General features: G+C 36.9%; 1 protein-coding gene across 1 annotated transcript in view; it reads left to right on the top strand.

Annotated features, from left to right (window-relative positions):
- CNTN1 (contactin 1) overlaps positions 1-27,929 on the top strand; it is a 208,175-nt gene that overhangs the window by 149,762 nt on the left and 30,484 nt on the right. Inside the window, exons 8-18 of the mRNA XM_059847082.1 lie at positions 18-114; positions 269-450; positions 1,620-1,744; positions 3,726-3,843; positions 5,882-6,032; positions 6,511-6,638; positions 7,949-8,124; positions 17,652-17,772; positions 20,859-21,017; positions 24,233-24,382; positions 27,802-27,872. Of these exons, the coding sequence (XP_059703065.1) occupies positions 18-114; positions 269-450; positions 1,620-1,744; positions 3,726-3,843; positions 5,882-6,032; positions 6,511-6,638; positions 7,949-8,124; positions 17,652-17,772; positions 20,859-21,017; positions 24,233-24,382; positions 27,802-27,872 (1,478 nt within the window). The remainder of the gene's footprint in view (positions 1-17; positions 115-268; positions 451-1,619; positions 1,745-3,725; positions 3,844-5,881; positions 6,033-6,510; positions 6,639-7,948; positions 8,125-17,651; positions 17,773-20,858; positions 21,018-24,232; positions 24,383-27,801; positions 27,873-27,929) is intronic.

Here is a 27,929-nt window from a genome sequence, read left to right as displayed (position 1 = left end):
TTTTTTTTTCATATTAGGAGCAAAAGTATATCCTGCTGATATCAAGGTGAAGTTCAAGGACACGTACGCTCTCCTGGGACAAAACGTGACACTGGAGTGTTTTGCTCTTGGAAAGTAAGTGTGTTTTAAAGTTATTGTACAGCACGAGTTGCTTTCATATTTCAGGGAATGAAAATACATATTTCATGATCAAATGCTCTTTTTATAGTCTGCACTTTAACAGCAGTTCTTGAACACGCTCATTTGTACTTTACTGTACCTTTTCAAGTCCGGTTCCCGAACTCAGATGGAGTAAATACCTTGAACCCTTGCCAGCCTCTGCTGAGATAAGCATGTCTGGTGCAGTTCTTAAGATCTTCAATATTCAGTATGAAGATGAAGGACTTTATGAGTGTGAAGCTGAAAACTATAAAGGAAAAGATAAACACCAAGCAAGAGTTTATGTACAAGGTAGGAAGAACAATTTTATTCTTGATGATCTGTGTTGCTTTTAGTTATGTTGGAAGTGTCTGTGTTTTCACAGTTGATGTCAGTGTTGATTCGTACCATCATCCTCACACACTGCTGTTCAAGTTAATAGAGCAGCATCAAAACTCTTGCATTAAATGCCAGGCATGATATTTATGTATTAATTGTCTGGTTAGATAGCTGGTATATACACTTTGATAATTCTGTGTTACCTGTTATACATATGCATAATGTAAATTAAATCAATTTATAGTAATCAAAGTGAAAGAACTTCTGGGAAGAAAAAGAGACCATTAGGTTTGTTAGGATTTCTTGTTTTCTTTTTTTGTTTCTGTTTTTTGTCTTAGCTCTCTGTCTTATTAGCACAGTTCTGTCTTATATGCACACATCTTTATTCCTCCACCCTCTGTCACTTTCCTTTTTGCATTCGGTTAAATTGGATACCCAAAAATTGTATCTTACTGCTCATGGTGAAATGATCCCAAGTAACTTGGCTTCTTGTCTGAGAACTATGCCACAAAACCATGGCATGAAAAGGTCACACATAACATCTGAACCACCTTCAGAAGATTTGTGTCTCTTTCACTGGCTGAACAGAAGATCTTCTGAGTTAAGTGCTAGAACTTCAGAAGATCAAACTCAGAATTAGTGGGAAGGTTATTACTGCTTATAATAAGGAAAACTAATAAATTGGTTTGTTTGCTTAGCAAAAGCAAATATGCTGGACTGTTTTCAATATTAATTTCTTACATATACTGTTTGGAGCAAGAGCATAATGTCTTGGAGATCCTTTGAGTACATACAGTTTTGCACAATTTCATGTCATGTAACTGTCATTGTCACGGTGCTACTGAGTAATTTTCACATGGAATAATCTAAAGATCAATGTAAGTGGTGATATCTTGTCTTCTGTCTTTCAGGAACCATTATTTCAATTCCATATTTTCTTCTCATAAAAAATTGTTTGAAGCTTTTTTCATTCTATGTCATAAGACAAAAACTTTTTTGTGCTGGTGCATTGCTGAGTTATCATCATTAATTTGAGTTGCCTGTTTAAGTATCATGGAAAAAGCAGTGGATTTAATACAACATAATGCTAATTAAAAATGTATGTGCTATATTTACAATGCATCATGTATTTTATTCTGCAGCTGCTCCTGAGTGGGTAGAACATATCAATGACACAGAAAGGGATATAGGCAGTGACCTGTACTGGCCTTGTGTAGCTACTGGCAAACCTATTCCAACAATTAGATGGCTGAAGAATGGTGCCTCGGTGAGTGTCTTGCTGTAGGTGACACAAGCTTGAGTGGTTAGCTTATGGAAATAGTTTTTTGAAGCATGCATCATTAAAAAGTTAAAGGAAAATTAATTATAATGATCTAAATATTCCCTGATGCCACTTGCATGAGGCATTAAAATCTGTTTTTAAAAATTTCGTCTCAGTCTTCTCTTATTTCTTCAGGCTATTTAGTATTCAGCTTTGACTTACGAACTTAGCTTTTGACCACATGTTTAGGAGGTAGATATCCCTTTTTCTCCAGGACTTTAAAAGTAAATTCTCTTCACTTTGGTATAAAAAATGTCAGCTTGTCTTTAAAACTAATCCTTTTTGCCACATTAAACCTGAATATGTCTTTAAAAATATAAGACAAACTAGTCAGTGGAGATATGAAAATAAAGATTATTTTTTAATGTGTCAGTGGTCTTTCTCTATCCTGTATTTTTGCACATTTTTTCTAGACACAGAGTGTTGCAAATGTTTAGATTATGTTTAAAAGAAGTTTAAAGAGGTACTGTTTGATAATTTAATTCTATTACATTGGATATTTGGTTTAAACGAAGTAAATTTTCTCTCCTAGTATCCTGGAATCATAGAATGATTTCTGTTGGAAAGTGCTTTAAAGATGGTTTAGTTCCAACCCCCTAGTCCTGGGCACCTTTCATTAGCCCTGGTTGCTTAGAACTCCATCCAGCCTGCCCTTGAACAATTCCAGGGGTGGGACATCCACAGCTTCTCTGGGAAAAACCTGTTCAGGTATTCCAACAGTGTGTTCAAAGTCTACACTACATGAAAAGCCATCAAAAACCAAGAGAATGCGAGGGCACAGTGCAGCTCTGCGTCTGCTGAGCTGAAGTGACTCTTGGCAAACAAAAAAGACAATGAGTCAGCTTGGTTTTTGACTGTATATCTTAAGAAGAAGGTGTGATGTTGGAGGCAGAGCAGGGATATCACCATCTGCTATATGGAGGTGGCTTAAATCAGGAAAAACAATGCTTTTTTCTAGCTTTGGTAGTTATTCCAAACAAATAATTTAACAAGTGAGTTACTTGCTGGTCCCCACTGAACTTGGCTTTCACTAACAAAATCTGCATACTGGATTGCAGAACACAGTGTGCAAGTCTCCAGCAGTACACCAGAAGATTATGCTGTGCGTTACTGTGATGATAAGATGATTTCCAAATGGATGATAGCAGAAATGCTAATTGCCTTGAAAATATAATTTGTTTCTAAATCAGATAACTTGTAATTAGGCCTTTCATTTAGAGCACAACAAAGATTCCTTGTATAAAATCTGATTAAAGCATTTTCATATAAAATAGTCAGAAAATATGCTTCCTTTAATCTGTTCTCTTTTCAGCCAAGTACTATTCTCTTAATCTTCCACTGCCCCATGCACTCCAGTGCACTTACATACAAGAGTTAAAGCTTTCAGCTTCATTTTCTCAAGAAAACAGAACACATTAACATGATCTTTCAAAAACATTTGCATTTACAAAATACTCCACCTTAACTACCTTATTATGATTGACTAGTTTTTGCTTTTTTACATTAAAACCAAGTAATAGAAATTAGTTTGTACTCTCTCAGAGGAATCTTCTGAAAAACTCTTACCTCACTGGGACTTCCTTTGACTTTTTCCTGTTGTAAAATGATGTAACAACAGAAAGCACTGAGCATGGCATAACAAAGCTTACGTGCAGAAATTAATTTAATTCCTTGTTTCTTATTTCTGAATCAGTAGTGTGCATTGATATGATAACAGGGGACTGGAGAGTAAATTTTTCTACTGACACTCAGCTAGGACTTTCCAGAAACTTAAATATTGAATGATAGTGACTCTTTCTTTAGAAAAAAAGGTAAATCAAATGTTACTGAAATAGGGGAAAAAAAAAAAAAGGGTCTGGATTCTTCAGCTTATGTAGTTTATGTTAATATCTTAATATCTTGTTATTTTATTGATTCTGTGTTTTAGTTCCGGAAAGGTGAACTAAGAATGCAAAGTCTGACCTTTGACGATGCCGGCATGTACCAGTGTATAGCAGAAAACATGCATGGAATTATTTATTCAAATGCTGAACTGAAGATTGTGGGTCAGTGGGATTATTTCTCTATTTACTATTTCAGGCTTGAGTAAGATAGCAGTTATATTTGCAAGTACTGTTTGGTAACAGATTCCTGTGAGGATGAAGCTAAGAACTCTCACTCAGTCTAGGTGAGATGGGGTTTATTTGAGCTCTCTAGCTGGTTTTTGACAACAACTTGAGGAATAAATTTACCAACTTGTGGGGCATGTTTTCTCTTTGTATTTATGATGCTTGTTTCCTGGTGTTCCCTCTCAGTAGAACTGATATTGCTGAAGCTATACGAATCACATACAGTTACAGCCTAAGCTTTTAAGCTTGCAAAACTGGTTAAGTGTGGTGGTTTCTTTGTCACTCGGGGTCACCAGTTGTGATGGTGTTTGCAGGGGTCCCAGGATGAGGGAAGAGATGAAAATCTTGACTCCATGTTCAGAAGGCTTGATTTTTTATTTTATGATATATATTATATTAAAACTATACTAAAAGAGTAGAAGAAAGGATTTCATCAGAAGGCTAGCTAAGAATAGAAAAGGAATGAATAACAAAGGCTCAGACTGAGCGGGACAGTCTGAGAAAGCTGGACTGTGATTGGCCATTAATTAGAAACAACCAGATGAGACCAATCACAGATCCACCTGTTGCATTCCACAGCAGCAGATAATTATTGTTTACATTTTTTCCTGAGGCCTCTCAGCTTCTCAGGAGGAAAAATCCTAAGAAAAAGATTTTCAGAAAATATCATGGCTACAGTTAAGAAGCATTTTCATTTTTGCTCACATATCATCACTTCTCTGTGAGGTAAAATCTGCTTTTTAAGAAATTATGTTCTCACTTACTTGGCCTTTGAAGCTCATAGTCTTTGTTCTCCCCTTTGGTTTTGCTTTCTGCAACCCCTTACACTGAAGTCACAATGTTTGCTTTTGCCCACAAATAGCTGTGCCATTTGATGGCTGGATGTAGTTATGAGTCCACTGTGTTTTCCTGAGGAGCATCCTGTTGAAAGTGTGACTCTCAGAAACAGAGTTCTCAGGCTTTAAACAATTTCTGTTGTTTTTACTGATTTCATTAGAGCAGACACACTGCTGTATGACATATTTTTCTAAATTTTGCTGTGGTAGTTACTGTTCTTTCCATCTCACACTTGCCTTCAGACTTTCCCAAGAACTAAACTATTCTCAGTTTTCCCAACCCATTGCACAACAATGCTTCATTCTACACTGTTGTTCCATTATTATGTACTCACTACCAGCTTGGTTTACACAAAATGAGCACTTTTTAAATGTGTGTTTTCAAAATTCAGTGTTGGTAATATGGGGATATTGGTCAGAGTTTTGCTCTGTACTTCTGTAATTAAATAATAGCCTTATTTCCTCAGGCTGTGCACACACTTGCTGGCATGATTAACTTGCTGGTATGCCAAGATGCAACATAATTAAAAGCTTTTTTCTTTTATTTGGTTTCAAATAAAGAAAAAAATTAGTAAGCAAAGATCTGACCTCAGAGACGTAAGTGTGGTGCTTATGACAGTCACATCTCAGTATTCTTGTACATGCACCTACAGCCAGCTGGCCAAACAGAAAAACACAAAGTATAAGAAGGGCACAGTTTTAGTTTGTAGAGAGGGTTAAAACCACTGAAAGGTAAACCCAAGTATTCTCTGGAATTATGATTGAGTGAGCAACTTGTTAAAGAAATTTATCTTCAGGAATCTGAATTTTATTAGGACTGATCAAAAGGCCTTTTGAAAGGGAGAAACTTTCAGTGGACTTTGATCTTGTAAGATTAAACTCAGATGAAAGTTCAGAAATCAATAGAAAGAAACCTCTAGTGTAGCACAGCACAGAACTACTTAATGATTTTTCATGTTTCTTGTAGATCACCATGTACTTCCAGTGAGTCTCTGTATCGTTAATATTTTTCTCAGTAGTCTGCATAATGAACATTTGTAAACAATTTGATAGTTCTGTCATTTATTTTATGTTAGAAAAAAATTCTACTTTGCAGTAAAATCACTAACAGCAGTATTTGTGTTAATTTTTGCTTTCAGCTTCACCTCCTACTTTTGAACTGAACCCTATGAAGAAGAAAATCCTAGCAGCTAAAGGGGGGCGTGTAATCATTGAATGCAAACCTAAAGCTGCTCCTAAGCCAAAATTCTCCTGGAGCAAAGGAACAGAATTGCTTGTAAATGGGAGCCGGTTAGTATTGACTGTCAGTGAACACTTTGAGCCTTAAAAATGTAATCTTATGGATCTGTCTGTCTATACCGCAGGATGATTCTCCATTTTGCAGACTTCAGGGACAGGAGAATGTGTAACTTCAGGAAAATAATATGCCAAAATGTTGCTGGCAGTACAGATTCAGAGAGTTAGCAGGGTATCCAACTTTACCTAGTCCGGTTAAAGAATTGAATTGTACCATAAAACTCAAAGAAAAATACTATAAAGTGAATAGGAGTACATTCTCTTGCTCCAGCAATCTGACACATCTAATATCTCAGTCCACAGGCTCTTTAAATATTTTTTACTGTAGGTGTGTTTATAAATCCAGTGGTTAGATGTCAGCTTGCAAACGATGTTTGTGATTTGTTCTTTCATTTACTACAGTTCTACAGGAAGCATTGCTTTCTAATATAGAATTTAATTTCTCTTGGTGTAATTTTTGCACTTTCCATAGCATACGTATCTGGGATGATGGGAGCCTGGAAATTATCAATGTCACAAAGCTGGATGAAGGTCGCTACACCTGTTTTGCAGAAAATAACCGAGGAAAAGCCAATAGCACTGGTGTTCTAGAAATGACAGGTAAGCCTCAGAATTGCATTAGTTTGTTTTGGGCAGAATCCCTTAGTTCAAAATGACTAATTTTTGTTCCAGCATTGCACTACTTTTTCAAGCTGTTCTACATCTTTCAAATTTAATTGCTCATTAACACTGAATTGATGCTTTTAAAGCATATTGCTCAGTTAAAACTGGGTATGTTTGCATCAGTTCTGGCACTGTATCTCAGTTTTCAGGGTTGATTTTTCCATAAGAGATTACTAAACAAGATCCATTAAATTGATGCATTAAATATTTTAATGCATGCCCTTTATTTGGTAGCTTAGCACTCTTGCTAAGGTGTGATTCTGGGGCCATGACTCAGAGAAATGGGACTCCTGATGACTTCCCTAGTGTTGTGGTTTTTTGTTTTGTAGGGGTTTTGGTTGGTTGGTTTGTTTGTTTATTAGTTTGTTTTGGTGGTGGCTTTGGTGTTGTGCTGGTGGTATAAACGTGTTTAAAAGAGCATTGCTATTAGAGAAATCTGCATGAAATTTGTGAGATAAGGGCATATATCCATTGATTGCACTTGTAAATTACCTTCCTTTATCAGTACTTTTATATTCTGTGAGTACTGATATCCTTAATCATGTATTTTAAATCTGATGTCAAATAAGTAAATAACTGTAGACTACAGACAGGAATAACTGCATTCTGTTGGACCCACGTCTTTCAAGTACTGCTGATAGTGGAAGAGTCATTTGTCATCAAATTGGTTTTTAATCTCTGTTCCAGAAATCATGCTGGATGTGACAGCTCAATGCTGATGTGCTTTCTTCCTTTTCTTTTATTGTTTACTATTCTTTTTCACATATAGCTCTTTACACAATTTGTTATGCATCTATTATATTGTTTCTCAATAGATAAATTAAGATCACAATCCCTGCAATTCTCTAATGGAAATCTGACTTGGCCTAACCAAGTAGAACTTTTCATTCATTAAAGACACAAGTTTTAAAACATACGAAATATTATAATTAAAACAAGAAATGCAACACAAGTCACGTAATATTCAGCATGTGTCTTCTTTCTACTTGAGATATAGTCAATGAATAAAAATAGTTGTAATGTGATTCAGAGATTTAAACAACTAAACAGAAACCAGGTATTTTAGTTGTAAAGTGCTTTCTTTGTTGTCTTCAGTTTGGTCCTTTGAAATGTAGTTGTTTGAATAACATGTAAACTAGACTTTGAGGGAGAGGTTTAATGTATGATCAAACAATTGTGGAGCTCAGCTTATATTTTATTAAATATTTATTTATTGGAATTTTCCCTGTTTGCCATTACCTTCACAGAAGCTACAAGAATTACTTTGGCTCCGTTGAATGTTGATGTCACCGTTGGAGAGAATGCTACCATGCAATGCATTGCATCCCATGACCCCACATTAGACCTGACATTTATCTGGTCTCTAAATGGCTTTGTAATAGATTTTGAGAAAGAGCACGAACATTATGAACGGAATGTTATGGTAAGATACTATAGAACCTTATTTACTACATGAAACCCTAGTTTACTTTGTTGTGAATAGCTGTCTTTTCTGTGTCAGTTCGGGTCCAGAAGGCCAAGAACATAAAACAGAGTTACAATTCAGACACCTTACAGACACATAGACACTTGCAGGCAGATACCTGAAATCAGATCTCTAAATTGATGTAAGGATTTTGGAACCTCAGATAAATCCCACTCTGATTATTAGTGAAAATAGCTGGTAAGGTAGATAACCTGGTTGTAAACAGGGTGCAAATTACCTCAAAAAAGTTTGCATATGCATTATTTATACTTACCTAGGTTTCTATCATCAATGTTTCTGGAATTTGGCACAAATCTGAGCCAGATGGTGGGTAGGAGTCAAAGAGTCTGTAAACACTGAGGAAGAACAGTTTATGAGAAGGCTAAACAAGTTAATACAAAGACACTCATTTGGGCATGTAGAACAATCATAGTTCCTTTGTATTTGCATGTATAGTTATGTTTTTAGAGTCTTCTATCAGGTTTATTTAAAATTAATTTCTCTATTAGAAATCCTTTCTTTTTATGTTTAATCACATGCTGATTTGCCTAATATTCAGCAACCTCCAAGTGGTCGCCTACTTGTGTAAATATTTATTCTGCTATTCTGGAGTTAAATTATACAAAAATCCTCATATTTGATACCTTTTTTTTTTTTTTTTTTTTTTTTTTTTTTTTTTTTTTTTGTGCTCTCAAGAGAAACTCTGGGTATGGAGAGAAATAGTTGCTAATGGTAGTTGTAGTGTCTGGGAACACCAGGGACCACACTTAGTTTCAGCTCTTCATTCAAAATGATTTACCAGTACCCCCCTGAAGAGTCCTTCTCCTAGGCTTGCAATATTATCTGATTGTCCATGGACAAGAGATTCCTTTTTTGCTTTCAGCATCTGTTTATCTCCATGTGAAAATGTTTAAAGTGTAACTATTTTAGTCTGATTTGGAACAAACCAGCCCTTTGAGGAGTCAGAGTTGCCTCAACCTGCTCATTTGCTGAGTTGTAAGACGTAGTTAAGAAGCCACACTGCTCCCTTTTAGTGAGAGAACATGTCCTTGTCCAGCAAGCCAGTAGAAGTATGCTAAGATCAGCTGATAAACATTCAAACCCAAAGACATGCACTCCTTTCTGCAATAAATCTCCTGAAAGGCTATGTCCACACTCAGTAGCAGGGCAGTAAGTTGTCTGCAGTGTATTTTGTGTTGCCTCAGGAATGAATAAGTATTTAGTTATTCTCCAGTACACTGGCATCTTTCAAAACATTTCCTGCAGGTGGCTATTATGTCACATTTTTGATAGGTCTATATTTACACTCTAGTAGAGTAATTGATGCATAGGACTATCTTGGAAAAGCTTGAATTGCCTCCTAATTGTATTAGTTTGTTCTTAGATAAAGACTGGAATGAATCTGAGTGTCAGACAAAATAAGAGCTTAAAGAGTAAAGCCCCAGTAAACTTACTCCTTATAAAAGAGCAAATAAAATCAGTTTGTGCCAGATTTTATTTAGTTGATTGCTTTAGGCTACCTGACAGATGTCACACAAAAAAATTTGTTCCATAGAACAGAAAAGCAGACTGAAAGTGTTAATGAATCAGTCATTTTGGTGTGGAAAAAAGGTAAAAATGGTTTTATCAGAAGAGTTTGTAGTGCAAGAGAAAGCACTCCATCTGTGGGTCATGTGTTGAACATGTTAAACAAAAAATTTTATATCATTGATACACACTTTTGGGATTTCCTCTAAATAATGAAAATAGAAGTAAACTGGATTTTTTTTTTTCTTTTAGGGGAAATTAATTCTGAAATTTAATCCTGCTTTTAAGGCACTTCCTAGCAAAGCATTTCAAGTTGACAAATGTGGCACCAAATAAGGCCTTCAGAAAATGTGTAGTTCTTTTAGAAGATTGACACTATTTAGTTCTCAGCTACCTCTTTCATCTTCCAGATAGCCAGTGGTCCTGGATTCCTGATCTCAAATTCTGATTATCTCCACTGGTCTTTGGACCCTTTATAGAAGTGCTTCAATTCAAAACCAAATTACCCTAACTCTTCTTGACTACTTTGGTCTCTACAAACTTTCTGTGGTCTGCAGAGGGAGAGAAAGAGGTGCTTCTCTTCATGTGGGTGTTGAATCTGGTGCTGGAATGTTTCCTTTTTCAATAGATACAGGGATGGATATTCCACAGGATTCAAAAGAAGATGAAGAACTCTTAATTCACTTAGACCTTCAAGTAGTTTTGATCTAAATATCAATTAATTTACTTCAGGATACCTTGAAGGATATCCTTCTTCCTGAAGGACATTTCTTGGTTTGTTTTGCATTTGATCTGTCAAAACTGGTAGAAATTCTTTTAGCACAGAGGCATCTTCTTGTTTTGCATTCATAAGCCTTAATTCTGGGCTTTCAAATGCAGAGCAAGTGCAAATAGTCATTGTTACTTTTCCAGGGGTACCTTGGTTTTTATCTGGGACAGAGGAGACAGTAGGATTGCATATGAAGTCTACATTTGTAGGTATTAGGTGGTTCAGTGCTTAAGTAATAACAAATGCAGAATTTTTAACAAATTCAGCAAATCCAATGCAATGGTTTATGTAGGATATAATTAAGAGGAATATGCAGTTTCTATATTTCTCTTCTATTCATTTGTTATTGTATTGTAGCTTTAAGGGTTTTTCTCCTTCCTGAGCAAGCAAAGGGATTTTCTCTTTTCTCCTGCCAGTTTCCCTCTCCCTGGCAGTTCTGGGCTGAAGTCGCTGGGTGGCAGGTTTGCTCAGGCTCTCTTGGATGTAAAGGGGGAGCTGGTTTACACTTGGCAGCAGCAGCCCAAGCTGCTGAGCTTGAAACGTGCTCACCAGCACTTCACAAACACAAAAGAAAAAGATACTGCACTGTGAATATTAAGATTACTGGGTATATGAAGCATGTGCATAATTTCCTCTTGATGAAGAATCCTCATCTTTCCCTCTGATAATATCACTATTAATTCATGTGACTATGCAGATCAAGTTTTGGAAACTTGATAAAACCACAGTATTTCTCTTCTCAAAATAATGCTATAATTATTGTCATAGAGTCATAATGAAATGCTAATTAAATTCAGGTAAACACCTGCATAATTCTTCTTTCTTTAAATGCAAGCTTTGGTATCTCCATCATTGCTGAAGGCAAAGCTAATTTGCATTACATTAATGCTAAGACTAATTTCTCAAAAGGACATTTGTCAGTTCTGTTTTCATTTCCTGTGACAGAAGTATGTAAAGGGGGAAAAAAAAACCAAAAACAAAAGAGTTGGTTATCTTCCAAACAGTCAAATGGAGTCTTCAAAATCTTACTATTAAATAGATTATTTTTAACTTTATATGTTCCTCTGATTATTTGATTGAGGAACTAAACATTAACACATATTTTCAAGTCTCAAAAAGATACAGCTCTTCAAGTTATCTGGAAAACTCTAATGTTTGTTTGTTATTTATAGATCTGCTTTTTGTCATATACTTTTAAAGATTGAAAAGATTACTTTTAAGATGTTTATAATAAAAGATACAAAAAGTATCCAAAAAGGAAAATTCCTTTAATTTCATTACAAAAAAGAGTATTTTTTTATACTTTTGAGTCCCACTAGTCCATTCTTATGGATAGTAAGGAAAAGGAACTCCACAATTTAACTGGTTCGAGTCAGAAGCTTGTATGTAGACTTAAGAAGAGTTCAAGTTTAGGCTGTAATTGTCTTAGTGACATAATGACACAAATACATTTTAAAAGACTTCCCGTACCAGCAATATTTCTGTTTGCTACATTATTTATTAGTTGTCTTAATTAATATCAGTGAACCTGAATGTTTATCACCATTTTATCTTTAATAAGTTGAATTGCTGTACAAGTGTTCAGGAAGTTGACCTTCTTGCACATAACTTTCTTCTTTAAATATTCAAAGAAAGAGTAAGTGCTGATAGGTGATGAATTTTGTCATAGAGACAACTGACTTGCTACCTCCTCACATTTTCTCATGTTGGCCTTGGCTCATTGATCCAGCCTGTCCAGATCCCTCTGCAGAGCCTTCCTGCTCTCCAGCAGATCAACACTCAAACTTGGTGTCATCTGCAAACTCACTGAGCATGCACTTGATCCCCTCATTCAGTAAAGATATTAAACAGGACTGCCCCAGTACTGAGCCCTGGAGTAGCCCACTGGTGCCCAGCTGCCAGCTGGATGTAACTCCACTCACCACCACTCTCTGGGTCCAGCCATCCAGACAGTTTTTTTTCCCCACAACAGTCCACCCCTCCAAGCCATAGGAAACCAATTTATGCAGAATAATGCTGTGGCAAATGGTGTCAAAGGCTTTCCTAAAGTCCATCAGAAAACATCCACAGCCTTTCCCTCACCCAATGAAGAGGTCACCTGGTTGTTGAAATCAAAATAGGAAAGCTCAGTTACACAGTGATCAGGAAGAAGAGGTTATTTATGGGCTAGAACAAAGCCGGAGTTGTAGTGAGCTCATTTAGTACAGGTTTTGAATGTATTAAGGTGGCAGGTGATTGTTGATGAAGCATGACCAACCAAATCAACTGCTTACTGTTTTTTATGGAAGAGAGTTCTAGGACTCTCTCAAGGTACTGTCTCAATACACTGTTTTCAGTTCCTTGATGTGTTAGGGAGGTGCTTTAGACGTGAGTGAGCTGAAAGTGACTCTAAGTATTACTCCAAAGCTACCCAATTTTGGGTAGGTTTGGAGGAATATTTAGAGGCAATGGCCTAATAATAACCTAGTGAGCATGGAATGTGATGGATGGAGTCAGTGGTTAGGAGCAAGGAGGGGAAGGAAAGCAGAAGATATAATGCTGAGGGTGAAGCCAACAAGCAGTTTGCTCTGGCAGAAGCCTTTGAGGAAACTTATTCTACTTGCAGCACAAAGAATTGTAATTAGTTTAGATCTGCCAACTTCTGTGCTAGAATTAAAAAATATTCTGCAGAAGCAGTTGACTGTAACATTTATGTGCTTGTGAGACTTACCAGGCTACCAAAATTCACGTACTATCTGTAGTTAGATAGCAGGAGCTAAGAAAGCCAGGTGTGAACATTACTCAGAGAAGTGTAATTTGCAGTGTATTGTGAAATTTTGTCATCAGCCATAAAGCTGTGAGCCATGAGCATAAGTGAGCAAGTCGCTAGGCTTTTTCTGCTGTTACAAATGAAATACAAGGCCCATTACCAAAGGGAGATGCTGGTACAAAGCACAGTGTCCTCAGGAATTTTCAGTGGTATGCCGCACAGAGAAGAAGAATAATACGCTTATTGGAAATGCTTCCCAGTCCACATCTCAAGTGTAGAATTAACTACACTAACTATTGTATATCCTTTACATATAAATATAGCTCACTGAAGGAAAAGATTCCTTAGTGGGAATGACTGTCATCATTATCCTGCTGAGTTTTTTATTTATCTGTAACTGTGGCTCATACAACAAAATAGGGTCTCAGGTGAATAGGATTAAGACAGTAGTGTTGCACTGGGGGTGTTGTCCCTATGTCTCTGATGTCAATAGCAAGAAAACATCTATAGTCACATTTACATTAACTTACCTCAACAGCTGTTAGATTATCTGTTCTGGTTTTAGCAACCACTCGGCTAATTCTGTACTGGCAGGATCAAACCAATTCACATGAGCTCATGACTTAATAATTCTAGGTATAGGTAACAGAAAAAGATGCTTAACATTATTTCCAGCATTGGACAAACTGATCTCATCATCAAGAATCCTATCTCTTCTGGATTACTTCTTATTGATTCTGTTACCATTTTACATCTACTGTGTATTAAACAATGCTGAAGCTCAGATGTCTAATTTTAGAACCTGAATTTTAAAAAAAACCACTCTGTCTCTGCTTACCAGGTTCTTCTATTTCTGCCAAGTTAACTTTCTTGTTACTTGGGCTTGTAAGCCTTATATTAACAGAAGTTTCTTTATTGTCTCTGAGTGCCCAACAAAAGTGGATAGACACTGTTTTCAGTCAAAACACTAGATTCCTGTAAATGATACTTAATTGTACAGGGGCACATTCTGATGGCTTTTGTCAATTTATTGCCCTGGCAAAGGTGGTAAAAAACCCTCAGTAACTATCAGAAATAGGTCATAAAATGCTATTTTTGACATCACTATTAAATCATAAATATAGGGCTTATATGATGCAAGTATTTGCTTGAAACTTGTTAAACACTGAGTGGTGAACCACAGATACCCTTGGTTTTGCTATCACTATTTCCAGTCTGTGATTCACTCTTCTCTGAGTTAAGAAAGGCCAAAGCTGAGGTTTTGGGATGAAAACATACAGTACATTCATATCTAATTTGTGGACAGAATTCGCTGATGCCTGTGCTCTTAATTTGCTTGGTAAGCTCTTCTTTTGCCACCAAGAACTTAGGCTTCTTCTGAGGTATGGAAAGCTTCATTACCAACTGCATGAAGTATGGAAAGCTTCATTACCAACTGCATGAAGTATGGAAAGCTTCATTACCAACTGCATGAAGTATGGAAAGCTTCATTACCAACTGCATGAAGGCTTGCTCCAGGAGAGCTTCTGAAGCAACAAGATACAATGCCATATCTATGATTTCTTGATGATTTTTTAAAATTATGTTACATTATAACATAATGTTTTTCATCATTTAGGTTTTAAGACCATAAGGGAAATTATTGCTAGGGCAAGTATATGGGCACATCATTATTAAATACAATAAATTATTTTAATTAAAGTGCTAACATAGAAATAAGTACTAGCCCCAGTAAGATTTGCAATCATTTGTTATTGAAGTAATAATATGATTGTGAGAATTCTGGTCTGTTTGTGAACATTATTGCTTTGCCCAGCATTTGCTTGAGTTTATTTGCAGATAAAAATGCAAGAAATTTTCAGAGAATCACAGGAACTGTGGTTCTTTCTAGGATGACATTTAGTGTTAATGAACCAATACACAGCAGTCAAATAGGGAACTGTTTGTCTTTTTTATTAAAGCCAAACCCAATAAGAGCGGAATTATAAAAACAAAAAAAGCAGAAAAACAACACACCCCAAAAACCAGCAACCAAATGAAAAACACGAACTGAAAAATCAGAGTTTGATTTTTTGCAGCTTCTTTGTTGTAATTTTTTGGAGGGCAGAGGATCAGGTAGCTGCCTTCTTTTTTCTCATAGAGCTACTGACACTCTGACTGATTTTTCTCCCTGGAAGCTGTTGCCAGAATTGCTTAGCCCACTGTAGGTCTCACATGTGATTAGTCAGGTGTTCAGCCACACAGTGTTCACTTATGCAGTAATTCCAGCAGATTTTCAAAGGATGCTGTCTGCCACAGCAGTCTTATTGGAGTTCTCGTGAATAAACTGGGGAGACATGAGCACAGAAATTACCCTGTCCCAGACTCTCCTCATGTCTGTAGGATGCATGCATTTTGAAAAATCAAATTAAAAGCCATATTAGCCTTGAATGAAAAGTGTGAATATCATGGAAATAGTTTAATAATAGCTAAAAGGTAAATTATCTGGAATGTATCAGGAGTACTGGATTGTTCATTGATCCAGCAGATCTGTTTGAGTCTTGTTAGCAGCACTTGTGTAGCTCAAAAAGAGAGAAGGCACAGTGTAACCTGCCTTTCTTGCTGACCCAGTAAGACAATCAGCTGAAGAATTGCTAGCCAGATCAAACCAATTTCTTTCCTGTGTACTTGATTCTTCTTTCATCCAGTTATTTATTTACCACAATAATTTCTTAAATATGTGAATTCTTATGTTGGACCTAAAAAAAATGATGCTAACAGCTTTCAGTTTGTGCTGAAATTTTATGCCAGCAGAAATTGAAGCTGGCAACCAAACTCCTCACTGGAGTCTGGAAAGGAAAGGGGTAGTGTTATCTGGGCATTTTAATCTCCCCTAAATATAGACTAGAAGCTCTCATTCTAGTTTCAGAGCATTTGGAAAAGATTTAACCTTGCTTTCTCCCCCCATCCTTTTCAATCAGGAAACATAAACTGGATGGAATTAGCTTTATTTCATTTCTTCTGAATGTCTAAATGCAGACACACAGCCCCCACTATTCGAGATTGTCTCGAAGGTCTTGTTTTGTTACCCAGTGTGTGTGATGATAATAGCACTAGTTCTTACACCTAAATAATTTTGCAGTTTATTTTTTGTATATACCATTTTGCATCTGAATTGCTTTTATTCCTGTATGTAAAGGTCTATGGATTGCAGTGAGTTATCTCAATGTTTGGGGTTTTTTTGGGGGGGGAGGGTGTTTCAGTTATATTTTTGAACAATTTTCAGTGAATTAGGAAATCTGAATGTTGCCCCTGTTGATATACTGTGGTATAAATCCATGTATAATTTTTTTTGTAGCACTTTTACTCCCGTGAAAGTTCAGATGTATTCTGATGAGAACATTTGGGTTTTTAGAGAAATCCCTTTAAGACTAGCATATGTATAACCCATTGATTTAGCCTAGTAATCTTTTTCTGGAATAAAATGCAGAATGGATAAGCAAAATATTTCAAGGTAGTTATTTTTTAGCACTTAAGTCTTCACATAAAGTGTGCTTTTCATTGAGAAATAGCTGTGGTGCACATAGTCTCTGTTCCACTGATTGTTTTACAGGTGCACATCTGGTTACTTAGAAGTGTCATAGGATAAAAATACTGTATTCTGTTTGCCTCTCTGCACAGCCAAAGGTGGCCCACAGCAAAGTGGCCCACATAGCCCTCTGAAAACATGGCTGAGTATCTCCCAATAGTGGCGTTGGTGAAGAGTGCTAAGGAAGGATTAGGGTCTGGGACAATGAGTGTATGAGCCTTGTTAGAAGGTGAATTGCTTCCCTGGGGTCCTGCTGTTTGCCAAGGAGAGAAGAGAGAGGGAAGAGAGGGCTGAGCAGAGGGAAGAGCACATCCAGCTTGACAGGGGCCTCAGCAGCAAGGGAGGGCAGAGGAGTACAGGGCAGGTCTTGGTGCACCTTTGTTTAGGCTGTGCCTGTAGCCTCTCTGAGATAAAAGCTCAGCTAGTGCTATAGGATTAAAAAGGAAGAGCCAAACAGCATCTTGCTCTGTTAATAGGACTCCATGACATTCTATCCTGCCAATGTGTTTAAAAAAAAACAAGTAATGGTGCAGAAAAATCATAAAACTGTGGTTTATGAACAAATTCTTGACTAAGTTTAGTTTTCAGATATGGGCTTCAAAAAGAGGGAAATGTTGATTTGTTAATAATCATTTACTAAAGTATCTAGTTTTTTCGTGTCCAGTAAAGAGCTGCAGCTCCTCAGGAAACATGGGACACTTTCAGCAGCTGTCCTATAAATCAGATCTATGTTTGAGGGTGATCCATCCTCTAAGTAAGCCCTTTTTAGAAATAGCAACCACTGTAAGCCACTTGGGAGGGATGTGTGGACAGGTATCACATAGCTGCCCAGGGATGTTTGCCACTTTCACTAAGTGTTCTTTTTGTGACAGATTAAATCCAATGGTGAGCTGCTGATTAAAAACGTCCAGCTGCGGCATGCAGGGAGGTACATGTGCACTGCTCAGACAATTGTGGACAACTCCTCAGCTTCAGCTGACCTTGTGGTAAGAGGTAAGCTTCTCCAGGTAATACAGAAATGTGGCTGGTTTTCACCTAGACAAGACACCAAGACAAGAGTGTTTCTGATTGTTTAGGATATGTGATTTTTCATCACCAGATGGCAGAAATTAAAATGAGAAGTCCATAAATGAGCAAAGTCATAAAAGTTTACTCAGGGTACTGATTTGGTTGCAGATATTTAGAGGTCTAATTAAGCATGTGTTTTCCTGAAAAGAAATAAGGATTTTTTGAATATGGGTGTTTTCCTTATATGAAAGCAATTTTTAGATTGTTTAATTTGGTGTTCATTATTAAAAGTAGATTTCAAGGATAATTTCAGTATATCTCCTGGATACATTTCTAAGTCACTTCTCATTTTCCGTAAAGCTGTATGGAATAAATTATTGTGTATAATACCAGGCCTACATTAAAAGGATTCTGTTTTCAAATTACAGAAACCAAGACATCTGAGGTTAAGTTTATCTCTCGGTTTTTCTCTGATTCATGTCTGTTAAGTGTTACTGCAGTCCCAAAATACTGTTCTTGCTCATACAGTGTACATCCTACAAGATTTGTTACAATGTGAAGTTTTAATAGCATGAGTTAATGTCCTTTGGGCATTTTGCTCTCTCTTATGCCTGTGGGCATAACACATTCTGAAGTGCTAATGCTCTGTTTTGCTGACAATCCAGAACTGATATAACTTGTACGTGCAGTTGCCTTGTTGCTGTGTTTTGCCCCACATTCAAGTCACACCACAGAGCTGTGTAGCAGCTGAAGTATAGCTAGTGTCATGGCTCTGAACTTCTCTTATCTCAGGTTGTTGTGTAGTTGAATATTTATGCATTTAATTTTTTGCTGGGTATTAACAGCCCATGAAATGCCATCAGTTTTGGATAAAATGTCAAAGCAAATATGGTAAGTGATGAAACTACAGCAAAGTGAAAGAGTAGGATCTGTTCATATGCCTTAGTACTGTGTAAAAAATTCCTTTTAAAAATTAAAGGCAAGGTGCTTTGTCAAGCTTCTGATTCCCCTTCCAACCCAGTAATTAGAGTTTCTCAGAGACTATTTTGTAGAAGAAATTAGCATTAATTTTGTTCTCAAAATTCAGATTTTAATGCAATGAACACAGTTCTGCTTACAGCTGCCATTTTTGTGAGTGTAAGACTCAGCATCTTACCAGGCCAAGAGTAAATATCTTATAAATATGACAAATGTGGGATTATAGTTTCACTGCATTGGTAAGGAGGAGGCAACAGCAGAGAATGAAAAGCGCTGTGTTCCAGAGCATCTCATCAGTGGAGCAGTAAAGGATAACCACTGTCATTGCAGGCACATGAAGATGTTTTGTTCACAAAACAATTTAACATTTCATATGGATTGTTCTATGTGATCTTGTTTAAATTGCTAGTGATGTTAGTCCAAGGAAGTCTCTGCAGCCCCTGTGTGCACTTATAGACTGCACCTGCCCTGTGTTGGCCTCACTGGGGCAGTGTTACAGATGTGTCTGTTTCCAGCTCTGGAATGTGGAATGCCTTCTGAATGTGCTTCAGGCCTGTTGGATGGAGTGCTTGGATATTTGCAGCAGTTTGTCACCTGGATGCACCCACTTTACTGTCCTTGGTACCACCATATCAGCACCTGGCTCTGCCTACTACATTTGTACCCAGCAGAACTGTGCCCCATTGCTAAAGCATCTACCAACCTTGGGGTTAGTTGTGGGTCTAGTATCAGCTTTCCTATGGAGCCTTTTCCTTTTCCTATGGCCCTTGGTGTTTCCTGAGACATGCCATTTTCAGAAGCTCGTGGTGAGGTGAGAAGCTGTAAGAGGTATCTTTTGAAGAAGGAAGGACAGCTGTTGGGACTGATGAACCTTACCATAGTTTCCAGCCTGAGGGCTTCTGGAGTGAACAGTCTTACAGGAGAATGGGTCTCTCCTCAAACCTTACCTGTGTGTGTCCTTAGAGCTGGGGTAGGAAATATGCTTGTTATCAGGGTGGAGAGTTAACCAATAACCCTCATCTTAAAAATCAGCTCTTAACAACAATTTCTACTTCCTGCATCCCTTGTGAAGAGTAAGAAACCGATTCCATGTGCAGTGAGGTCCTCCCAATTAGTCCTTACCTTGAAAGGGAGATCCAAGGCATGAAATTGTTTGCTTGAAGGATGTATTCATTGAAACCAAGGAACGGCAACCTAGGCTAGTATATGCTTTTGTTTCTGTTAATTTCATTTGAGTCCTTTGGCTCAGCTGTATGGAGAAAATAAAGAGCTCAAGAGGAGCTGAAAATCCATTGTACAGGCTGTGTGTTTAGATCTGATGTAGAAATCTCCTTCCATTTTTTTTTTTTGTTGTTTTGTTTTGATTCTCTGTGGTTTCTCTGTAAATAGTGCAGAGACATATACTATGGTATTGTTGAGTTTTTTAATATTCTCTGGGACTTGTTCAATCAGGTTCTTGGATAATTATCTCAATCATGTTGGCATATTATTATCTCTGAATGTTGGAGCAGAAAATACTCTCAGTAGTCCTAATGCATTGTATCTGTTTTGACACAACAGTTAATATGTATCAGATTACTGTGTATCATATAAAACAGAAGCACAATAACAAAACCAGAACTTTGTAGGAACTTTGAACCTCATGAGGAGTTTACCATATAGGGGTAATATGAAGGCCAAGAAAAATGGGAAGAGATGTATAGAAATCTCTTTTACGGTGTGATTTTTGTCCGAAATAAGTCACAGGGTTTTCCACATAACTTGCAGCCAGGGCCTATGTGGCACAAGCAGAAGTGTAGGTTAAGGGTGGGCCCCCAATAAGGACAGCATGAGGTGGAATTTGAGAAGGAAAATTTTTTGGTTTTTTTCCTGAGCTCAGTTTTGTTTGGTAAAAATTAATCTTTTCACTTAAGATTATCTCAATATTGATGAGGTAAGAATCATAGAAGTTTTATTTGGTAGTTATAAAATGAAAGAGCAGCTGTCCTCTGAATCATTCCATAGAGTATTAAAAGCTGATGAAATTTAATATTTTCAGAAAATTTATTTTGTTAATTGTACTATCTTTTTTTTTTCTTCTTTTCTTTTTCCAGGTCCTCCAGGCCCCCCTGGAGGTATAAGAGTAGAAGAAATTAGAGACACTGCTGTAGCACTTACCTGGAGTCGTGGAACAGACAATCATAGTCCTATTTCTAAATACACCATCCAGTCAAAAACCTTTCTATCTGAAGAGTGGAAAGATGCCAAAACAGGTAAGAGTAATGCCAGAAGAAATAAAGACAGTAAGTTTTAAAGTATGATTGTTAGAAAGTTTGACTAATCAGAAAGTAATCACAGTAGAGGGAAACCAGGGAAGCTATTGATGTCTGCTGCAGGTTTACTGTCCTGTCTGTGTCTTGTCAGCAGTTCTGTTCCCAGTATTTGGAGGGCCTGAACTGAATATCAAGAAAAACAGAAAAGAACCAGCCAAAGAACCAGCTACCTTCTTTTTTTACCTCTTTCCTTGTTGCCTGAAACATTCAACATCAACTACTGAAATCGTAAAAATTTATTTACAGATTAATTTGGATGAAAAGTGGATGTGGTCAGTTCTGTATTTGTTATGGAGAAGACTGTTTAAAATTGTCTGCTTTTTCCTGGGAGCAGACTAAGTTCCAATTGCATTAAAACTGGCACCCCTAGAGAAAACATAACTAAGATTATCCTTCTAACCACTGGATGTCATCATTGTGCCACAAAAATGCAGTTAAAGAGGAACATACCTGAGCACAGGACATGCTAACATTTTGGGGTTTTTTTTTGCAGGATTTAACATAAAAACATAATTTTTTAAATATTTTTAAGCTACTAGTATCTCTGAATGCTTTATGAAGGATAGCATTGTCACAAGTTATATAGAATTTTCCTATCAATATGTTTCATTATCCCACCCTTATAAATGACAACTTAAGTGCTTTCCTGTGGAATTAAGATATCACATACTCAGCATTTCTAAATACTAAGAATAGTAATAGTTTCATTGATTGTCCTTCATTTAAGTTTTCACTTGAAACTACCAACATGTAAGAAACAGACTGCCATATTGGACTGAAAAGTTTGATATAGGAGGCCTTCTGCCTCAGATCATATTTTTCTTTCAGACCATGTAGTATATGAAGTTCACTTGGATATGATTGCCTCCATCAGCCAGCACTGATATTTTTTATTGGAAAATGAACCCAGAAGGTTCTGCAGCCCCTTCTTATCTCTTCTATCTTGTTCAATAACTTCTTTAGAATAGATTTCTTTGAACTTAAAAAAAAAAAAAAAGAATGGAGAAATTAGAGCTGTTCAAATAACTGATTATTTGGTTCACTAAAAATACATGCAGCAGGGAGGATCCTTTTAGACTAGCCTCTACTTTTCTCAGGATAAGTTAATTTTATTTCTTCTTCATTCTGTACTTTTCAATTAAAGAAAATAAGGAAATGTGGAGAATTTCGGGCGGCAACAAATACTGTTTTGTTTGTGCTGTGCATTACTGGAACTGGAAATGGAGGTGTAAGAGTTAACATAAGTGCTGGTTTCAGGTCTTCGTTCTGTCTAACTCAGAGCAGAGACTTGAAACCCCTCTTCTCACTTCTTGGGAAGATTCCCTGCTTGCAGTGTTATAGGCATGATGGGATGAACTTCTCTGCACTTCTGAAGTTCTCTGCTTCTCAGAATTACTGAGATGGTCTTTGAGACATGCAGTCAGACTTTGAATCTTACCCTAAAGAATGCTGAGTGGGATTTACATCTTGGGTGGGACAGAGAGGAATCTAGATTGTTGAATTCCTCTTTAGAGACACTGACACAAAAGATATACATTGTTAAGTTCTGAAAAGTTGACAGTAACTATTCTGGTGTTTTCAAAATCATTACTTTTTCATTTGAACCACTCTTAATTTTTTTAAATAGATTATTCCCTCAAAATAGGTAAAATCATCATAGTAACCATCACTGGCATCACTGCATGCTTTTACCTCATTGCTGAGCTGCTCCCATTTTGATTCAGCGTTATTAACTTTCAGAATAATGAAGCATGGTGAACAGTCCAAATTGATCTGTCACCAAATGTTTAGGCTGTCAGTTAATGCTGCTAATTTTCAATGTGTGAAACAAGAAAATATACTTTGGCATTGCCTTTTGGAAATATTGTTATTATTGCTACTAACATTATTCCCCTAGCCAAATCATTCATCTCAGGTTTCATAATACTGAGTGTATTTGTGAAAGAAGTGTATTCTACTTCACAGCATGGAAATATGTATGAATGGATTATGTAAGAAGTTGTTTACATTTATGTGGCTCTTTCCAGTGAGGGGGATTCAGATTCTCATTGTGCCAAGTGTTCGTAATGGTTCTGGGAATCTGTGGGAAAGTAAAATTAAATTAAAAGATCAGATATCCCAGGAAGGGCATTGAGAAAATGGTAAATTTGTATCATTACTTGGATGACATGAGAGGTTTGCAATACATCATTAGACAGAAAAATAATCTGAGTAAGGATGAGGGAGGGTGGTGGTCAGGTAGAAATTAAAATGGAAAATGTGTTCCTTCCTCCTTCAAGACCTCACTTTGGAATGAAATGTAATGATCACTGGGAAGAGGGAAGTGGTATCACCATCTAGTGCTTGCTTACACTGTTGTTGCCTGTGTTTTTTGCAGGCATTGCATTTATATTGTAATTCCAAATCAGCTGCCTTTCCAGTGCAGGATATCTCAGTTCTCATCCTTGTCTGAACACAAGACTCTAGTTTGACAAACAACTCTTGTTTGTATATAAATGAAAATCCTCTGTCTTTCCATAGCTGCAGACAGCTACAGTAACAACCCCTATTGTCTGTGAATTGCACAGTCATGAGTTACTCATTTTATTTATGATAAAGAAGCTCATCCTTAAGACAATTACAAGTCTTTTCACAGGAATTGAAAGAACATTTACATTTCTTGATCAGAATCAGATAGCAAGTTATAGCATGCTCACTAATTAGGTGCACCAAATTAGGACCACATTTTATAAACCACTCTTCATCAATTGATTGAACCCTACTTGTCTAGCCCTTGTCTGTCCATGTAATGAATTTTTATTTTACTGTTTCTGCATTACAAATTTCTCATTGCATTTGTCTGTAGGTAAAATGAAATTCTACAGCTGCAATATGTAATTAGTAAGGAAATCTCATAACTACCTGTACTTGTTCACACCCAGTTAAAACTTACATGTCAATAAGGGTTTATACAAGATAGTGTCATAGTTTCCAAATTCCCAGTCACTGCTATGGGTACTCTTTGTAAAATGTGATATTCCTAGTGTACAGTGTCAAGTTTGCTTTAGTCTTCTCTGTATGGTTGCAGAATAGTGCAAGTTTTCTTGCAATCAACCACACTGTTGCTGACCTAAGTGGGAAAATGCTGTTTTCTAAACATTTAATCTTTTTTTTAGACCCATCAGATATTGAAGGAAATATGGAATCTGCTACAGTGATCGATTTAATTCCGTGGATGGAATATGAATTCCGGATAATAGCAACAAACACTCTGGGGACAGGAGAGCCCAGCATGCCATCGCCGAGGATTAGAACCGAAGGCGCTCGTACGTAAACAGAAAATGTCAGGGTTTTTTAAAATGTGTTTCTTAATTTTTACATTTTTGTTCGCCAATTTTGTAATTCTAGGTCTTACCCTAAAAAAAGCAGTTTATAAGATCCAGTGTGCAGAGAATATATTTTCAGCCACCCACCACTACAGATTGTAGTAAGCAAGTACCAAACTATGAAGATGTGATAGCATCAAAGCAGACAGAAAAGAATGATCATGATACGGCAAATTTGTCTTCATTGCTGAAACAGAATCCTACTGCATCTTTTAGAGCTCCCCCACTGTATCTGTCAGCCAGCCTGTGTGTGTATGAGTGTGTGCACATGTTTGGGAGTGTGGTTCAGGACTTAGGAAAAAACACACATGCATTTAACAAGGAAAATGTCCATTTGCCATTTGTATTGTATTCTAACGAAAGAATACATTGCAGGATATGTGTTCTACTGATAAATGCCAGTTTTCTGTGATTGCAGGTATGGTTGATGTCTTCTTACGTCACATCACGTATGTGACATTGTCCAGCACAATGTATTCTTTTATCGGTCTGGTTGCTCAATGTTAATAGCTCAGAACATAATTTAAGGATATTCTTCAAGCTCAGGCACATCCTTTTTATAATGAATTCTCCAAAATTAGGACTTAGATGTTACTATTCCAGGTAATACATTCTGGTTTTACTGTACAGAGGAGATAACAGCGGTGTCCTAGGGGGTAATGTATCACTGCATAAAGACTGTATTCCAACAAACCTGTATTCCACAGAGTAGCACCCACTTGCAGTCTAGATTTCTTTACAATTGTTTCCCATAGCTTGAGTTTCAAAACTAAAAATGAAAAACCAAAGGGTGGAAAACAACTTTTGCAACTACACCTGCTAGGTCATAACTTTGATTAGATAGTATTTTCAAAATAAAATGTATTTGAATTGCAAATTTCAAAACATTCATTACAAATTTGGTCCATTAAAATTTTGTTGCCTGGGGAGAAAGAAAAGAAATCGATTAAACTATTCTGGGTAAGGAAGGAAAAGCCACAGAACTTTAATACTAAAGTAAAAGATAATCACTGCCCAGAAAATTCACTACTGGCATCATATGTTTAATGATTCAAGAGCTGCATTTGAAGGCCCGAGAATCTACAGGAGAATTCCAGTTTACAACATTTTAAAAATAGATAAGACACAGATAAGGAGAGAAATAATGGACATGGAGTAGTGGGGAATGGGGAATAGGGATGGTGTCCTGCAGTTTGCAGTGTGCTACATTCATGGAATTTTTTGTAGCCTCCCCAAAAATGGCATACTTTCCAGTTTTGTAGCAGGATGTATCTCTTTTGCAAGAAGTGGTCTGTTTAGTCTATTGCCTGATTCCCTGGGCACAGCACCCTGCCCTGGCAGACTGTGTGACAGTTTTTGGCAAACCATGCAAAACGGTAGTATAGTCTTCTTAGGCATCAGTCAGCACTTCTTGTCATGACAAAATAGGGTATAAGTAATTTACATTTTACAGATTAACTTCTGCACCCAAGCGTGTTTTCTGCCAGGAGCTGGAATGTGTTATAAGCAACAGTAGGATTTGGGTTGCCCAGTCAATGTCAAAGGTACTACAGAAGCAATATGCACAACTCTAAGTACATTTTAATGTAATTCTGAAAAAGATAAATAACAAACAAAAATCCATGTCTACATATTGTAGCTATGGTTAACATTTTCTGTGTTAAACAGCGACAAACAGTGCTGTGTATTTGTTGTACTATGTGGGCAACCAATAATGTCTGTTACATTTTAAAGTTGTCAGCATTTCAATTTTGAAGTCTCTCTTCTGGTAGATAACTAATTTCAGTAACTTATTAACATGCTAAGACTGTGTGCAATATTTTTTATTTTAATGAAACAGCTTGCTTCATCAATAACATTTCATAGTGATTCCTTGAAATTCAGTGGATCAAGGGCTGGTTTCAATGTATTTTAGCTTCTGGGTGCATGAGAGTAATTGTCTTAGTACAGCTGTCTTAAGTTAGTTACCTGGTCTTAACAGAGAGAGAAAATTGGGTTTAATGGTTGGGAGAATGAGGAAGATACTTTTGAAAATAATGACTTGTTAGACTTTAAACAGTCAGGGGGTTTTTGAGTTCTTTGGCAGCCTGTCTATCTATCTTCTTTGACTACTTAAGCATTCTAGCAACCCTCTGCTTCTAACATAGCTCTAAAGCTATATATTTGTAATAGATAGTGTGACTACAAGTTCAAGTAACAAACTCCAGCTTTCTCTCAAATTGTCATATGTATGTTTAGTCTTGAGCTCCACTAATTTGTTTTCAGAAAGGACAGAAATAAATAATTCAAACCATGCACTGAATGCTGATTTCAATTTCAAATTTATTTTTACATACTTTTATCCTGAAAACATTACTTCTGCTCTGCTTTGTGTTCCTCTTTAGCTGACCCTCAGAGAAGTCCTCAGCAAACATCTTACTTACATAGTGCTTGAGCACTGTGACTTACAGCTTTCACTGAGTAGTGGAGAAAATGCCTGATCCCATCAGAAATTTTTTTACACACACACATTAATTTAGGTAGGGCATATAGCTCATACATGCATATCTGAGGCATAATTAATTCCCTGTAGATAAGCTATCATGTCCTAAGTTTTCAGTGGTACACTGTGTGTCCATATTGAGTGACAGCAGATATATACACAAACACCACAGAGGATAGCAACAGAATCATTGCACTCAGTGCAAAGTGTCTGAGAGAAGTGACAATATAGGAATGATTTACAGTGGAGTCCTTTAAAGTATCCTGCTTTACCACCCAGCTGTGCACCAATGATAGCTCAGCAGATCATATTTCATTACACAGAAGATCAGTGTAAAACACAATTGGTAAATTATAAAGTGCTCTGCCAGTTTTGCTTAGGTACATCTACCCATCCTGAACTTAACTTTCAAGAAGACATGTGCTACTAATCTAGGATACAATTTGGCTGCCAGTGCTCCAAAGATAGACCTATGGGTTTAACCTTACACACGGCAAGTAAATCCATTGAAGTAGGTGTGAGTGACCACAGTGTGTTGAGGTACTTACATGTGCAAGTCCACGGTGCTTGAGCCCTTGGCATACCAACATCTGAGAAAGCACAAGAACAATACACAGTGTGCTTCTCGTAAGACTTGCAAGAAATTTTCCATTCCTGAATATTCAATTAAATATTTGTAGATAATAGAGGGTGAAGGAAGAATGATTGCTAGCTATGGTTACAGCTGGCACATTTCCTGAAGCAGTAGCTATACATTAGTCTTGGCAGATTGCACACCATCATTACTTTAATTGTGTGTGCCACGTGTGCTCATTGGCCTTGCAGCTGTCTGCTGCATACTTTGTAGTAATTGTTCTTGTCTCTTCTGTTTCACTAGCTCCTAATGTGGCTCCTTCTGATGTTGGAGGAGGGGGTGGAAGCAATCGAGAGCTGACAATAACATGGATGGTAAGTATTGCGCATGCAAGATGGCAGGAAAGCTGCACTATCTTATATCTGATCTTG

This window comes from Haemorhous mexicanus, chromosome 5, assembly GCF_027477595.1.
Source record: "Haemorhous mexicanus isolate bHaeMex1 chromosome 5, bHaeMex1.pri, whole genome shotgun sequence".
NCBI classification, from domain to species: Eukaryota; Metazoa; Chordata; class Aves; order Passeriformes; family Fringillidae; genus Haemorhous; species Haemorhous mexicanus.
The sequence above is the reverse complement of the archived record's forward strand: the minus strand, read 5'-3'. Positions and strand labels throughout refer to the sequence as shown.